The 16,692-nt window shown below is 45.9% G+C and overlaps 1 protein-coding gene across 1 annotated transcript; it reads left to right on the top strand.

The window, feature by feature from the left end:
• The first annotated feature begins 6,227 nt into the window (after window positions 1-6,227).
• Window positions 6,228-15,670, top strand: SSR3 (signal sequence receptor subunit 3). Its single transcript, XM_043999109.1, has 5 exons — window positions 6,228-6,472; window positions 9,232-9,358; window positions 13,099-13,197; window positions 14,365-14,496; window positions 15,394-15,670. Exons 1-5 carry the CDS (start codon window positions 6,340-6,342, stop codon window positions 15,458-15,460), a joined length of 558 nt encoding a protein of 185 aa, XP_043855044.1. The 5' UTR covers window positions 6,228-6,339; the 3' UTR covers window positions 15,461-15,670.
• The last annotated feature ends 1,022 nt before the right edge of the window (window positions 15,671-16,692 follow it).

Below are 16,692 nucleotides of genomic sequence, written 5' to 3'. Positions count from 1 at the left end.
TTCACATCCAGGAAGGACTTGGTCTTTCTGAAGGGGAATGCAAAGTGTGGTGTTCCTGCTTTGCCTCCTCCTCCATATTTAGTCATTCATTCCTTTAGGGCATCATTACGTTGTTCATTGTCTTTCTGGTTTGGGTTTTTTTGTTTGTTTGTTTTTGCTGCTTTTACTATCTTTAAACTCCTTCTCCAATGCAGCCAAAGTCAGCCTTTGGCAAATTTTGAGCTCAAGTTTGCTTCGTAATGACCCTAAGGCCATTTAAATTGTGAAAGGGCTTCTAGAAGAAGCTTATGATGAGAAACAGTATTAGAACGGGGAGTTCAACTTACCTCAGCCATTCCATTTGAAACCAGGGTCCTGCTTTAGTTTACATAAAGCTGTTATGATGCTGGGGCTGAAATGTACAACTGGGAAAATCTCTTTCCAGTATGAACCTAAATTTATTGTGCCCTGCAGTACTACATCTATGATGCATGGGTGATAACTCTTGCGTTTATGAGAAACTGGGGGAATTTAGAAGTTAAAATTTGAAAACCTCTATCAATGATTATTGGTATAATATATTTTCCCTCAGTTTCCAAAGTCATTTTATTAGTATCCTTAGGCAAATAAACACCTTTTTTCATAGCCTATGTGTATTGGGGCTGTTGCTAATTTTGTGCCATGCTTCCATACTGAATTAGAAAAATATTTTTTCTAAGCTTTCAACTCAGAGACTCTAACAGAGAAATCTTCCGAATGGTTTTGTTTGATTATATTCTTAGAAAGATGAATTTATTAATCTGACAGTAAAATGTATTCTCTACATTTTCAAGCCATTAGAGTCCCAGAGTGCTTGGAGCTTGAAGGGGATTTATAGATCACGTTGTCCAACCCTTCTACGTACAGATTAAAAAACTCAATTCAACTCAATTCAGTAAGCATTTATCAAATATTTTCCATATGGAAGGCACTGCATTAGCCACCAGGGATACAAAACCAAAAAGAGATAGAGACACTGCCCTCGAGGGTTGGGGGTGGGGGTACGGAGATAAAGTATGTACACAAATAAATATTTAAAACATATACAAAATTTTGTGTAAGAGGGAATTTCATATCCTGCCCCCAAGTGTATTTGATATAATAACAGAGAAAATTAGATATTAATGTGTTAATATGGTGTTAACACCTCCTAGTGATCCTTTTATGAGATGTAATTGAAATTAATTAAAGGGTAGAGGGCAGCTAGGTGGCGCAGTGGATAGAGCACCAGCCCTGGAGTCAGGAGTACCTGAGTTCAAATCCGGCCTCAGACACTTAACACTTACTAGCTGTGTGACCCTGGGCAAGTCACTTAACCCCAATTGCCTCACTAAAAAAAAAGAAAGAAAGAAAGAAAGAAAGAAAGAAATTAATTAAAGGGTACAATCTCATTGGGCAAATAAAAATTGGACACAGCTTTGGAGGGCTTTAAATATCTAAGCCCTAGGGACAGCTTGAGATTTTGAGGGTATATAGACTCTGGAGTTCTTTGTGGAAGACACCTCTGAAGGGGGTAAGAGGGCATTTCTCTTTTCCCCTTTCTATCATTCAGTAACCACCGGCCCAGAGGGAGATATCTTATTTAGTGGTTTGAGTTCATCAATTCAAGAGAGTTTGAGGCATATTAGAGAGAGCAGAGATGTAGACTGCAGATACTTAACCTTATAGCCGACACTTGAGGCCAGAAACAGCTTTGAGGAAAGGAATCCCTGGCAGCAGAGAATAGAATTGACTATGGATTCAAGAAAAAACTAGCCCTGGCAATTGAGAGCTTTGGAGAGGAAGAGACCCTGGGAACCCAACTCAATCTCCCTTCAAGCAGAGATGATATAGTTAAAGGGTGTTGCATAAGGCCTCTATGATGAGAAAAGTAACCTCAGACCCTGTGGTATGGAGTTTCCCTTGGCCATGTGAGTCTCCCATGCGTGTGCCTCATTACTGTTGTACTTTAAATTTGTTCTCACTTTCCCCACAGACAATGTGAGTATTTGTGGGGGAATTTATCTCATGCTTACACAGAGGGGTAATTTTCTAGTTACTGTTTTTTCTTTCTTTTCTTTTCTTTTCTTTTCTTTTCTTTTCTTTTCTTTTCTTTTCTTTTTTTTTTTTGCAGGGCAATGAGTGTTAAGTGACTTGTCCAGGGTCACACAGCTAGTAAGTGTCAGGTGTTTGACTGAGGTCGGATTTGAACTCAGGTCCTCCTGAATCCAGGGCCAGTGCTTTATCCACTGGGATACCTAGCTGTTCCCTAGTTACTGTTTTTAACTATGCCATCTTCACAAATGCCTTTCTTTGCTAAGAACTGGTTTTATCTACTATCTTATCATTCATAGGAACCACACCAGTAGGGGCTACTCAGCAATAGTTTTAGGAGTGATGACTTGGAGAATTAATCCCAGAACCCAAGGAAGCAAGTGACCTTTGGAGGAGAAGCTCAAATGGGGGTGCTCCACATGTGATTTTAAGAAGGAAAGAGAAAGGTCACTGACAACCAAGACATTAAGAAATTACTCTTGTGGTTAGGGCCTCTGAATTGTGTTTTGAATGAAACCAGAAAAATCTATGGCATATTACACAAGGAGAGACTGTATTCTATACATGGGGGCAGACTCTGCTGAGCATGGAATACCAGTTATTTATTTATTTTGATTGATTCATTTATTGAAAATATCTATTGATACATAGATATTTCTAATTGATTGTCTTTTTAAAAAATAAAAGTATTTTATTATTTTCTAGTTACATGTAGAGATAGTTTTCAACATGTTTTTATAAGATTTCCAATTTCAAATTTTTCTTCCTCCCTCCCCCCTTCCCCAAGACAGCAGGTGATCTGATATAGGTTATATATGTACAATAACATTAAACATTTCTATATTAGTCATGTTATAAGAGAAGAATCAGAGCAAAAAGGAAAAACCTCAAAAAAGAAAAACAACAGCACCCAAAATAAAAGAAATAGTATGGTTCAATCAGCATCCATATTCTACAGTTCTTTTTTTTTTTTCTGGATTTGGAGAGGCTTTTCCATCATGAGTACCCTGGAACTTTCTTGCACTGTTGTATTGGTGAGAAGAATCTAGTCTATCACAGTTGATCAACACATAATGTTGGTGATACTATGTACAATGTTCTTCTGGTTCTGCTCATCTCACTCATCATCAGTTCATGCAAGTCCTTCCAGATTTCTCTGAATTCCTCCTGTTCATCGTTTCTTACAGCACAATAGAATTCTATTACATTCATATACCACAACTTGTTCAGCCATTCCCCAATTGATGGGCAGCCCCTCAATTTCCAATTCCTTCCTACCACAAAAAGAGCAGCTATATTTCTATACATGTGGGTCCTTTTCCCTTTTCATGGAATACCATTTAGAGGAACATTGGGTAAGCCAGTTTGCCCGGAATGACAAGAGGGTGAAGGGTGGTATAAGGTGAAATAAATATAGTAGATGTAGAGACCACATTGGCAGGTAGATGCCCTATGCAGCTAAAAACTAGGAAGGTCCCACATCAACATATTCACTGCAGCATTTGGTATTGTAGGAAAGACCTGGAAACAAAATAAGTGCCTATCCATAGAGGAATGACAACAATTGGGGGCACACAAATGTATCAGAATATTCTCATGCTGAAGAAAGTGAGGAATATGAAGAATTCAGAGATGCCTGGGAAGACATGGGAAGTGAGGTAGAGTCGAGAAAGCAAAATCAGGAAAATTATATACTATTGCCACAACATTGTAAATGGAAAAAAAAATACCCAATAAAATAAAATGGAACATCTTGTAACTATAATGGCTAAGCCAGTTGCCAGAGAGGAGTTGGGGGAATATGCTGTCTTCCCTTCAATGCAGGCATAAAAAGAACATCGGGGTCACGTCTAGTTGTCCTGATCTATATCTTGCCACTGGACCCAGATGGCTCCAGCGGAGTGAAATGAGGTTGGTGACTCTGCACAGCCCTCCCTTACTTAAATCCGATTCACTGTAAGTCATGGCATTATTTTCCTGATCTCAAAGTCCTCTTTTAGAATGAATGACAAATAATAACAACAACAGAAAGAAGGTCACATATACTATCAGACATAGTCAATGTGCTTCTTTGGTTGAACTGCTATTTTTTGTTTCTTTCTTCCAAGGGAAGGCTCTGTGGGTTAGCTGGGGGTGGGAAGGGTTATATTTAGAAATAAGTGTGATATAAAACAAAAGGCATGATTAAAAATAAATAATACAGGAGGAGGGAGCCAGATTCAAGAGGGCTTTACACAGGTGTGCTAGAGTCAGCTCATACTGGCTTAGAGAGAGAGCCTATGGTTAAATTTTCAGTGCGAGCACTTACTTATCCTTCTTTTGATGATTGTTTTGTTGACTGTCTAGACTTAAGGAAGTGAAAATGTTTATAATGCAGATTAAACTGCAAAGTGTGTTGGGCTTTGCTGTTAAACATTTACCAGCACACTCCTAGCTTTAAATACCAGGCTGAGGAAACTGAGACCCACAGAGAAGAAACCTTTCCCAAGGTTACACAATAAGTCTAGTGGCAAAATGGTCATTCTAATCATTAACATAGTCATGGAAACAAATGCTTGTTCATATTTCCTTATGGGGGTGGGTGGGGAGCTAATAAATGCTGGGAGTCAGATTTCACTTTCTGTCCTTGCCTGCCACAAATGGAATTTTAACATTGAAATCATTATACTGACCGGAAGGGAACAATGTCTACGTTGTTCATAATTCACTCAATTGACATTCAGTTGGTGAAGAAAGCTTATTGGCCAGACTGTGAAAGAAAGGTGGAAGGGTCGCCCCATGAGTGCATCGGGATCTACTGGAGTGTTGGACAAGCCTTGCATCTGCAATGTTGTGTGCTCAGAATAGAGCAGGCCAGTCCAAAGGCTCTCAACCGAAAACAAAATGGCGGCCATGTGGTCTCCTTGGGGCAGATGACAAAGGCCAGAACCATCCTTTTTAGAAATGTGGGTTGTTACTATGCACTGGGAATACAAGCACAAAGAATGAAACAATCTCTACTCACGGGGGGCTTCCATTCTAATAGGGTACAACGAGTACACATCAAATAACAGCCCTGTAAGGCTGGTGAAGCACCTTACAAATATTATCTCTTTTATCCCCAAACAGTCTTGAGAGGCAGGTGCTGTTATTGCTCTGATCCTCAACCATCGTCTTCATCAACTTCATCATTGACAGACGTTTGGCCTCTTTTTTAAATTCATTTTAAAATCTGACACATAGCAGGCACTTACTAAATGTTTTTTGAATGAATTGAATGAGAAAAGGAAATGAAGGCAGACAGAGGTGAAGGGGCTTACCCAAGGTCATTCAGCTAGAAAGTATCTGAGAGCAAATTTGAACTCAGGTCTTCCTGCCTTCAAGCCTAGCTCTCTACCCAGCAGCAACCAGCAGCCTTAACATATATGTAAATATATGCAAATACATATTTACATACACACATAGCATAAACACAACGTTAATAAGTGCAAACAGATACAAATGGTTAACTACAAGGTAATTACAGTATATTAATTATATTTAATATATTATGCATACATACATGATATATATAAAGACATTTGTAAATAGACAACATAAACATTCCGTTAATAAATAGACACAGATACAAAGTTATTACAAGATATTAATTATATAAACACACACAATTATATTACATTACAACATATTAAAATATGTAAATACACAGCATAAAATAATTGGTAATAAACAAAACTTAGAATAGAGGGTAATTCGGGAGAATGAATAAGAATGAATGAATGAATGAATGAATGAATGAATGAAGTAGAACAAAAGAACCAAAGAAGGAGTGAAAGAAGCCTCCTCCCTGAGGTCTAACCTCAGTTCTCACGCTCTCTCTCCCCCCTCTCCTCCTCCTCTTCGGAGAGCTTCCGTGTCAGTGTCTGTGATGCTTGCTGTCAATAAAGTTTCCTAAATTAAAAAAAACCCTTCAGGGAAACAGCCGCAAGTCCCGTCTCCCCCTGCCCGGGCGTCACAACCCCTCGCAGCCACGTCGCTGCTCTGCTGCACCGGACCCGGAACTGAAGTTCTCGCCGCTCTCACAGGTCGGGAATGCAAAGACTGGCATCGGCGCCGCCCAAATCGGAGTTCAGTGCTCGCGCGCGGCGGCCGTAGTCCCGCCCCGGCCTGCGCTGACGGGTCGCTCCGGGGTACGGCGGCCGCGAGGGGCGGGGCGCAGGCCTTCGCCCTCCCCTGCTTCTCGCTCGCGCCGGGCCGCAGTGGAGCCGAGCGGAGCCGGCCGTCTCCTCGCGTTTCTCGGTCCCGGCCATGGCTCCCAAGGGTGGCCTCAAGCAGCAGTCGGAGGAGGACCTGCTCCTGCAGGATTTCAGCCGCAACCTCTCGGCCAAGTCGTCGGCGCTCTTTTTCGGGAATGCCTTCATCGTGTCGGCCATCCCCATCTGTGAGTAGGCCCTGGGCGGGCGGCCTGGGGACGTGGCGGGCGGGAGGGGGGTGGGGGCGGGGGTCCGCCGCCCCTCACCAGCCATTATTGAGCGCCTGCTGTATACCGAGCGCCGTGAGCCGAGACGGCCCCCCCCCCCATGAAATCAAACGAGAGAGTGTGCCTGTACACAGCAGGCGCTCCATAAGTGCGCGCTCCCTTCCCGTTACCGGCCGAAATAAGACAACTGTATACGGAGTGTGGGGATAGGAGGGGGCCCAGGGGAGGCCCGAGGTCAGCAGTTTTGCTTCCAGGGCCGAGGCCCCAGGGGAGGCTTGAAGTCGGGAGACCCGGGAAGGAAGGACCCCAGTGATGTCACTGGGAGATGAATGAATGGGAAATTGACCAGACTTGCCTCGGATGGGGCGGGGGAGGAGGAGGGATCTGGGGCTGTGGAACAGGACGGTAAGGGGGTGTCTTGGTTGGAAATGGGGGCATGCAGAGGACTCTGTCACTGTGCCCGGAGGGAACAAGAAGACCCTGCATTCTGGCATACGAGATGCCCACCAGACGGGAGAACTTGGCGGTGCTGGCAGGGGCTCAGGGCCCAAAGACCTGCCTGGACCGACCTGGAGTTGTTGGGGGAGGGGGACCGAGGATGGAGAGAGAGAATCCCAGTTCAGTGTATTGATAAAGTGCCTACTGTGTGCCCGGCACCGTGCTAAGCACTGACATCCAAAGAGAGGCAGAAGACAGGCCCTGCCCTCGATGAGCTTACAGTCTGAGGGAGGTCAGAGAGCTAGAGGCCTCACAGGCCTCCTCTCCCATTTCACAGGTGAAAGAAACAGAGGCCCAGTCTGGGGAAGGGTCATGGCTGAGCCGGGCTGTGGCCGCCACATGGTGTTCTGTCTGAATTTTACGATGGCGCTCCTGAGCAGGGAAGGTCAGGATCAGGGGCTTCCCAGGGGGCCCAGAAGAAGATGGTACACTCAGCTTCCCAGCCAGGGTCTCAGGCTGACTTAGTCACCCACCATTAAGTGTGCTGGTGGAACCTACACACAGGCGTCTGGAGGACTAAGTGGGGAGGGGAGCAGAGGTCCCGGAGGCATCAGGCGTGGGGGCATGGAGGCCTTAGAGCTGATCTGCTGAGTCCTGCCTTCTCATTTTGCAGATGAGATTTGAACCCAGGTCTTTCTTGGACCCTGTGTCAGAGAAGGTGTGAAGGATCTGTGTGTGGTTCCTGGATCACCTCCTCCACCATCCTCCTCTCCCTTCTTCTTCTTTTAGGGTGTTGCTGTCCACTGAGCTTTATTGAAATTATAGCTTTTTTGTTCTTTGATGGGTACCTTTCCTTACCTTGTTAGTATTGAACTTCACAACTCCCAGTGAGGGAGGTTGATCCCTGCCCCCTCCCCCCTTTTCCTATTGTAAATATGGGGAAAAACCTTAAGTAAGCCCAACTCCTTGTCCAGGGTCATGTAGCCAATTAGCAGCAACTGGCCTGGGCTCTGTTTCCTCCCTGCTGAGCTTCAGAGCCAATGACATCAACATCTTTGGGGTTTGGGGAGTGGGGGCAAAGTGGTCCTTTATGGTATCCATTGGCGACACCCTAGCTTTGGTATTAGAAGAGCCCTGTTTCTCCTTTGGGCTCAGCCCCTTACGGATGTGGGTACCAGCGGACACTGGGGGCTGTGGAAAGGGCCCTGGCATCAGTCAGAGGCCCTTGGTTTAGTCCCAGTTCTGTTAGTTCTTCCCTGGGTGACCTTGGGCCAGGTTGTGGCTCTCTTATTCTAGGCCTGTAAATGAGGGGTCAGGCTGGATGATCTCTAGAGTCCCTACATTGTCTGTCTCTTATCTTGAAAGTCACTGTTCTTCCTTAAGTCCATATAATGCCCTGCAAGCCTTGGGCAAGTCACCCACACTGTCCTGAGCCTCAGCTCCCTCCTTTATAAAATGTTTATAATCCTCAGCTCTGCCCTTGTAGCCTTAGTGGGTGCAGACAGGAAGCTGTTTGGGATTTGTATGTATAAAACGAATGACTCAGAGCTCTCAGGCCACCTGACCTGTGTGCTCCAGCCATGGTGTTGCCTTGCTTTCAGTGGTGTTGGGGTGCAGGGCTCTGGGGGCTTGGCAAAAACCATATTTAATACAGGCTGTTCCAGAGGTCTTAGTGCAGTTATAAGCTTGGATAACCCCAGCAGGATAAGTGCCACAAACTTTCAAGAAACAACACTTGAAAGATGAATTTTAAAATTTCAGAATGATGTTTCTTATTAAAATCCAGCCTAACCTCTTTCTTGGGCACTATATCCATCTCCCTAGTCAATTTTCAGACGTGGTAAAATTTTTCATCAAGTGCTGCTCAGTGACTGAATGGATCACATTTGTAATACTAGCCGTAAGATCACCTAGAGTATGACATGTTGTTGCATATGTGATAGCTTTGAGGCTATCCAACAAGAAAAAGTCCAGTGGGGATGGTTCAGGGGGCCGAGGGGCCCGGGTAAGGGGACCTTTATTGCAAACTGAGAAAGTGTCATCCATAAACACGTGCAGTGTGTAATGATGGAGCATACCGGCTTCTAAAAGTCAAAATCATTCGAAGTTCGCTGAACTGAGTGCAAAAGAAATTAAAACAAACTTTCCAATGATGTTCCTCCTGAGTCTGTAACATTGAGACGTCTGGAGTTATCCACGGTTAGCACCGCACCGAGACTTTTGGGACACTCATTGTCCGGCCTGGGTCGAGGTCAGTCACACTGGGGCTTTGTCCGTTGCAGGGCTCTACTGGCGAATATGGCACATGGACCTCGTGCAGTCGGCCGTCCTCTACAGCGTCATGACCCTGGTCAGCACGTACCTGGTCGCTTTTGCCTACAAGAACGTCAAGTTTGTTCTCAAACACAAGTAAGTCATTTGCAGGTGAAACTTTATTCAGCTTTTAAAAAAATATTAAAATAAATAGTCTTTTTTTAACCATTAAAAGCTTCTTAGGAAATTCTTTTTTTCCCCAGCAGTGGTTTCTTTTGGTTGGTGGCATAGTCCTTTTGAGTTAGTTATAGCTATTGCTGAAAAACTGACCCAGAGATTGTGGTTTGTCTAAGTAGTACCCTGGGGATCCTTCCAAGCAGGGATAAGTGCCTGAGAATGTTCTTTTAATCGTAAGACTTTTCAGAAAAACAACCCCTTCAAAAACTAGCAACTCCAAACCCAGCCCTCAGAAGGTAAATGGACTTCATTTCTGACATAGTTGTTGCATCCTCTGTATATAAATACATGTTCTTAGAGAATGGCATCCACGAGGAAAATGGCAGAGTGGGCAAGGATTCCTGCCTTCTTTTATTGACTCCTGATGTTGGCAGTTGTTATACATCATCAGATTAGTGTAAGACAAGAAAAATTAAAGGAATTATTATGCTCTTCTTAAAACGACTGTCCTCAGTGGGCTTTGTGAGTATTTCAAGATTAGCTGATTCTCAGTTAGAAACACAGTTGGCTCATCTTAGGCCTCTCTCTTGCATACATCCCATTGATTTGCCAAGGCAGGACTGGCTGGGGTCTCGGGGCTCTGCCGGGTCATAGTCGTATAACATCAGGCTCTGTTTCCTCACCTCTAACGTGAGGAGGGGGTTGGATGGGGTGGCTTCCCAGGTCTCTGCCAACCCACATTCTGTGAATTGATGAATCTTGTGAACTTGTGACAGCTCTTTTAGCAACAGATCCTCAGGAGACCCTTGGAAGTCTTGGGCTGAAAACCCACCAAGTTGGGCTGGTTCTCCTCTGTAGTCTCTGGGACTTTTCCTTCCCTTCCCCTTTACGCCACCGCTAGTCCTAGTAAGGACATTCCTTCAACCCTGGGTCCATAACTGGTCTCTGCTGTACCTAGTTCATCCTCTGCAAAGCCTCTAGAACACTCTTCCTCGGGTGCTGCCGGTATCCTAGCAGTTCCCTGTATTTGTTCACACACCTTGTTTGGATGGTAGTGTTGGGCTCTGCTGCTGAGCCCCTCCAGGCTTAGCTTCATTCCATCCCCTCTTCGGTTGCCATGCCAGTTTCCTGTCTGTCTTAACATCAGTTTGTGTCAAGCATTTCTTTAAGATTGAACTGCAGAGGGGGAAGCTAGGTGGTGTAGTGAGTGGATAGAGCACCGGCTCTGGAGTCAGGAGGACCTGAGTTCACATCTGGCCTCAGACACTTAACACTGACCAGCTGTGTGACCCTAGGCAAGTCACTTAACCCCAATCGCCTCACCAAAAAAAAAAAGAAAAAGAAAAGATTGAACTGCAGAAAGGCCAGCCTAGAGGTGTAACGTGGTTGAGCTGTCCTGGGACATTTGCAGCCCCATGCTTCATACCCCCTATATGCTGTACGTTCTTAAGAGCAACAGTTACGCTGTTGTGTCCTTGCGAATTCCCTGCAGTGTCCATTTCAGTGCTTTGGATTCTGCGGGTGATCAGCACCGTCTTGGCAGCTGAGCCAAAAGGTTTTCACGCTTGCGGTGTTGACTCCCTCAATCCAGTTTGGGATTTAATGTCCATTTTGGTCAGCTCAGCAAGTTGACAAGCATGTGCTTCGTGCACAAGGCACTGTGCTAAGTGTTTTAGAATCAATTTTGGTTCAAAGGACCATAACAATTGTGAAATCACCCCCTGGATTAGTTCTAGTATGATGTTATAGAACCTTGCACTTAATAAATCACGTAGCCCAATATCCTTGCCTGCAGGAAGTTGAATATGTGAATCTTTTGGACAGATGGCTGCCTGTATTATTTTTATTTATTTATTTTTTTGCAGGGCAATGGGGGTTAAGTGACTTGCCCAAGGTCACACAGCTAGTAAGTGTCAAGTGTCTGAGGCTGGATTTGAACTCCGGTCCTCCTGACTCCAGGGCCGGTGCATTATCCACTGCGCCACCTAGCTGCCCCCGATTGCCTGTATTATTGAAGATTCTCCAAGGTTAGGGTCCCCATAGCCTTTCTTGCTGGGTCATTCCATTACACTGATGGTAAGCCTTAAACCTTGCTTTCATTCTTTCTTTTTCTCCCTTCCTTCCCATTCCTCCTTTCTTCCTTCCTAAAATTGAACTCAGTATTATTTATATTCACTTAAAGACAGTAGTTTGTTTTCCTTCAGTTGCCTTTGTTGTTGTTGAGTCATTTTAGTCATGTCTAACTCTTCTTGACCCCTTTGGGGTTTTCTTGGCAGAGATCCTGGGGTGGTTTGCCATTTCCTTCTCCAGCTCATTTGACAGATGAGGAAACTGAGGCAAACAGGGTGAAGTGACTTGTCTAAGGTCACACAGCTAGTAAGTGTCTGAGATCAGATTGGAAGTCAGGAGAAGCGATCTTCCTGATTCTAGGCCCAGCGCTCTCTTCACTCTGACACCGAGCTGAGCTGCCTAGGTTAGACTGCCCACTTTCCTTTCATCTTCCATAAAAGGACTTATTTTTTTGTTCTTTAAATCTCTTCCTAGATCTTTTTTTGATGTCTAGTGTAATCTGATTTTATGCAGAGCTGAGTGGAAAGAAGGCATAGCCTTTAATACATTAGTACTATGCTCGTTCAGCTTTGGGTCATCTCTCCATTTCTCCTAGTTCCTAATACCCTTCTGTCCTCAGCTCCTTTACCCCCCTCGTTTTTTGTCTCCATAGCAGTCCATCTTCCTTAGGTTTCTAGTACTTTGGGTCTTTAAATGGGTCCGTATTGTGCCTGTTGATTTTCATTTTAAGTCTTTGTATGCAGAATAGCGTGGAGCCTTGCCCAGGGAAGACGTTTAGTAGATGTTTGTTAGATTGACTTGGCTTCTAATTTATCAGGTCATTTTGAATTTCATTCCTGCCTTTCAGTAGCAACTTGATTCATCAGTGGCATCGGGCTTTCGCTTTCTTTGTCCTCCTGATAGGCTGTGGATCTGCTGCTCTGCAGCAGGGATCTGGTCTTAGTTATCTCTACATTACCTCCCTCCCCACTCTGTGCTTCAGATCCTGCTTTGTACAGAGGAGCTGGGCCTGGCCTCTGTTGGGGTGGGGTGGGGGGGGGCACTTCTCTCCCTCTGACCCTGTGGCACCTGCAGTATCCCCCTGGGTCCCTGCCTCCCTGCCTGGAGATCACCGTGTGGAGTCCATTTCCAGTTGGAGTTTAGACCAACGTGGGCTATGTTGTCTGTGTTGTCCCTGCGGCATGTCAGAGGAAGAGTTAAATGTACCTGGAGTCATGCTGGTGCCAGTGATTATTGGTAGGCGCTGGATTTCTGTGCCTGTTATTCATTAGTCAAATGAATGGACTTGGAGGTGTCAGCTTGTCATTTTAGGTAAAGAGTGAGTAGACTTGGTATTGATTGACAGCTGCGCTTATGACTTGGCATTATAGACTTATTGAATGTCTACAACTAGGCATGTTTGAGTTCTTAAATAACCAAGCCAGATGCACTGTTATAGCTTCTGGAAGTATCTTGTCGGGGGGTCACTGGCCTGCTTTTGGCCCAGTACAGACTGTGTTTTTGAACTATAAATTTGGGGCTTAGGGTCCGAGCTTCTTTTCCAATGTAAGTAGCCCACAGCTGCCAAGACTAACTGTGAGGACACAGTGTTTCTAGGAGGGCATTCACACCCAGAGCTTGTGAACACTGTGCTGCACATTTCCCCACAGGGTAGCCCAGAAGAGGGAGGACGCTGTCTCCAAAGAAGTGACTCGGAAACTTTCTGAGGCTGACAACAGGAAGATGTCTCGGAAAGAGAAAGACGAAAGGTTGGTTTCTTAAAGTATCTATGAATTTAACAAAAAATGTAAAGGGGATTTGGGAAAATAGTTGTTCAGATTTTAGAATTTCGATGAAAGGAGGTAGAGGTTGTCTGTGTAGGGACCCTGAGCAAGTCACATCATGTGGCCTCCCCCACACTCTCTTCTCATTTCCTTCTCTGTAAAAAACCGAGAGGTTGAGAGTATAGGGCCCCCCCCCCCCCCCCGCGCCCGTGTTCTTTCTAGTCCAAGATGCTCTGCTCTCTCCAGCCAGCTCATGGTTATCTCTGTATAAATGGGGAGCTGGGAGATGGCGCCGGCTGCTGTTGTCGGCTCCCTCTCCCCCCTGGCTTGGCCAGAGCTGCCAACAGTTAGTGGGGCCGATGGGGCTCTCTCCCTTCTGCCAACTTCTGCTTTAGCTCCTGACGCTAAGAACAGCACACTGCCAAACGTGTGAGCAGCAGAATGGGGGCTGAGGTCTGGATAAATCAGTGCTCCAATACCGAAGTGGACTGCCTAAGAGACGCCAGATGGTCTAGGGGAGAGAGGGTTTATTTCTGTTCCTCCCTTGGCCCCTAACACAGGGACTGCCCCGCTTGCCTAAGACAGGCTTGGAGAGTTGGATGGGACTGGGCGTGCGCCATTCCGACCCGTTCCTCCTGGTCTCCTAGCCTCATGATGGCTGCCTCCCCTCCCTCTCCAGGCGTAGCTTCTATCTCCAACCACCAGCTGTCCCTCCTCACCATTTCTAGCCGCCTTTCCTGACCCCATCCCCACCAGAAGTCCTTGGTGGAGAGGTGGTCTCCCCCAGAGCATAAACTCCCTGAGGGCAAGAGCAGCCCATGCTTCCTCAGTGCTGATGATTGACTGGCCCAGCCCCCACTGACAAGACCAGTAAGGTGGTGGGTGGGTGGGTGCGCTTTGCTCACATGCAGCATACACACCCCTCAGGACCTCAGCTTCCTGGTGACCGGCCCTGCATTTCTGTCACTCTAGAGCATGAGACACAGGGTGCTTGCCCTCTGCGGCACAGACATCACTACTCTGTCCTGTCCTCCGTCCGGTCCCGTCCCGGATGCCTCCCTCCCCCACAGCCCAAGGCCCCAGCACGTCCCATGAGCTGGAGCCCTGCTCCACGTGCTTGGAGCCTTGACGCTGCCCTCTCTGTATCTGCAGAATCCTGTGGAAAAAAAATGAAGTGGCCGACTATGAAGCTACAACCTTCTCCATCTTCTACAATAACACCCTTTTCCTGGTCTTGGTCATTGTCGCTTCTTTCTTTATCCTGAAGAACTTCAACCCAACCGTGTATCCTTTGAACTGCTCAGGACCTTCCTTTCTTGGGCTGGGCTGGGCTGGCATGAAGGGCCCCGAGGCAGGAGGCCCCTTTGTTGTGAGCCTCCTCCTTGGTAAGATTTGGGGACTGGATTAGATGGAGTTCTGTGGTTTCATAATAAAGAATCATACCCAAACTGTGCCGGGGATTCCCATATGCCAGGAATGTGTAACAGGGTTTGGAAACTGCAGCGAGCTTGTCACCGTGGGTCTCTTCTAGCTCCAGATTGTCAGACCCTGGGCACTGACATTGGCCAGCTGGCAGGGGCTCTGGAAGAGGCCCACGTCACGATCCCATGCAGGGCCCAAGCTGTCCAATTTGGGTTCATGGTCTAATGGAGCCGTTGGGCAGGAAGAGCGCCTTACCTTGCTTCTAAAAGGAATGTGTGGCCGGGCTCCTCACAGGTGAAGTCATGCTGTCATAGAGGAGCAGTGCCAGCCAGCCAGCCATAGCCTTGTGGGCTTGGAGACCAGAACTCTGAGAGGCCCTGGCGGCCAAGGGATAGCCCAGGAGGGGGCGCCTGACACCCCAGAGAGGGGATCATCCCGAGGGCTCTGCGCCTCCTTTACTCATGGAGAAGACCAGTTGTCTCCTCCCTTCACACTTGCCATGGCACTTAGTGAACTGTTTCTTTAAGACTGAATTCAGTCAGATGAATTGGGTGCCCTCCCCGTCTTTGAGACTTTAAGGTGGCGCAGGTTTTCTGCCGATGGTTCTCTGTTCCTGTGGGCTTCTGCCTTGGGCATTTATTTTCAGTCGGCTGGTTGCAGGGCGATGTGATTAAACACTCAGTGTGGAGAAGCTCTTCTGCTTTGGCATGCTATGATCTGAGGAGTTTGAGTTTTTCCTTAACAATGAACCCTTTGCAGGAACTATATCTTATCCATCAGTGCCTCGTCAGGCCTGATTGCCCTGCTGTCTACCGGCTCCAAATAGATGAAGAGAAGATCCTTCCTTGTAGGGCTGGGCTGTGGTAACAGAAGGGGAGGAGAGGGACTGGGGAGGGAGACATGCAAGAGCTGTTTTTTATAGGCAAATCTAACAGGTTTTGTGCGTGTTTTTTTTAAAATAAGAAGATGTAAAATAACCTTTGTTTTTTGGGCTCCTTTTGACAGATTGTTGAAATAAAATAAATTGGTCAGAAAACTTCGTGTTCCAGAACGTTTATTAAACAGCAAGGATTACTTTGTAATATGCTATAATCACATTTGAGCAGAAAATAACTTGTTTCCTTGACCTGTCAGAGGTCACAGTAACCTGAGCTGTTCTGTTGTTTTTATAAAAGCAAGAAGTTAATAACCAGTTCTCTGTGTTCCCAGGAGAAAATTATATATATATTTTTTACAGCAAACACCAAAACGAAGTATTTTTTTCTTTCTTATTTTCGTTAGCAGCCTTATTTGTACTTTTATACAACAGGCCAAAAACTGTCTCCAGTTTAGAGTTTGAAATAGTTCATTTAAAAGAACACTCGAACACCCAAATTTTTTCATGGTGGGAAACTTTAGAAAAGTTATAATTTCAAAAAAATGGTTATGGAAAGGGTATGAATACAAAACACAGAGTTGTCCTGCGAGCCATGTAAGGATGCCTTTTAATGATCTCCACAGTGTTAGCCCCATGTCTTCAGAAGCTCGGTCATGCTGACCGTGCCAGCCCTGTTGGTTCAGCTTCCCAAGCTTGAAATGTCTCTGACATCCCTGGAGGCAAGCAGGAACAAACTTCTCCACAGAATCCCGTTGGCCTTTGACAATCCAAAGGAGGCCTTGTGATCTTCATTAGGATTCTGAGCGTGGTCTGGGGAAGGGTTCTTGTGGTTGGCTCCTGGACCTGCCAGCACCTTTCTAACAGGCGTTGTGTCATTCTGACCCAGTGGCTGGTGACGGGGTGACGATGGAGTCACCCACACTGGCGGTTTCATGCTATGTTAGCTTTTGCTCACCACATCTGGTAATTCTTTCAAGCCCTAAGCACGAGTGTACCAGACGAATGTAGCTTGTATATCTGACATACTCCTATTAAATTTGGAATTGGAAGAAAAAGTTCTACTTGTTATTTGCTGACAGCTGGAGTCTGCTGTGGTGTAGAAGGAGTTGTGGAGGCAGGACCTGGGTTCAAATCTTGCTCTGTTACTATTGGGCTCGTCATTTAGTTTTTCTAGAAATTTC

Source organism: Dromiciops gliroides, chromosome 3, assembly GCF_019393635.1.
Source record: "Dromiciops gliroides isolate mDroGli1 chromosome 3, mDroGli1.pri, whole genome shotgun sequence".
Taxonomy (NCBI): domain Eukaryota; kingdom Metazoa; phylum Chordata; class Mammalia; order Microbiotheria; family Microbiotheriidae; genus Dromiciops; species Dromiciops gliroides.
The sequence above is the reverse complement of the archived record's forward strand: the minus strand, read 5'-3'. Positions and strand labels throughout refer to the sequence as shown.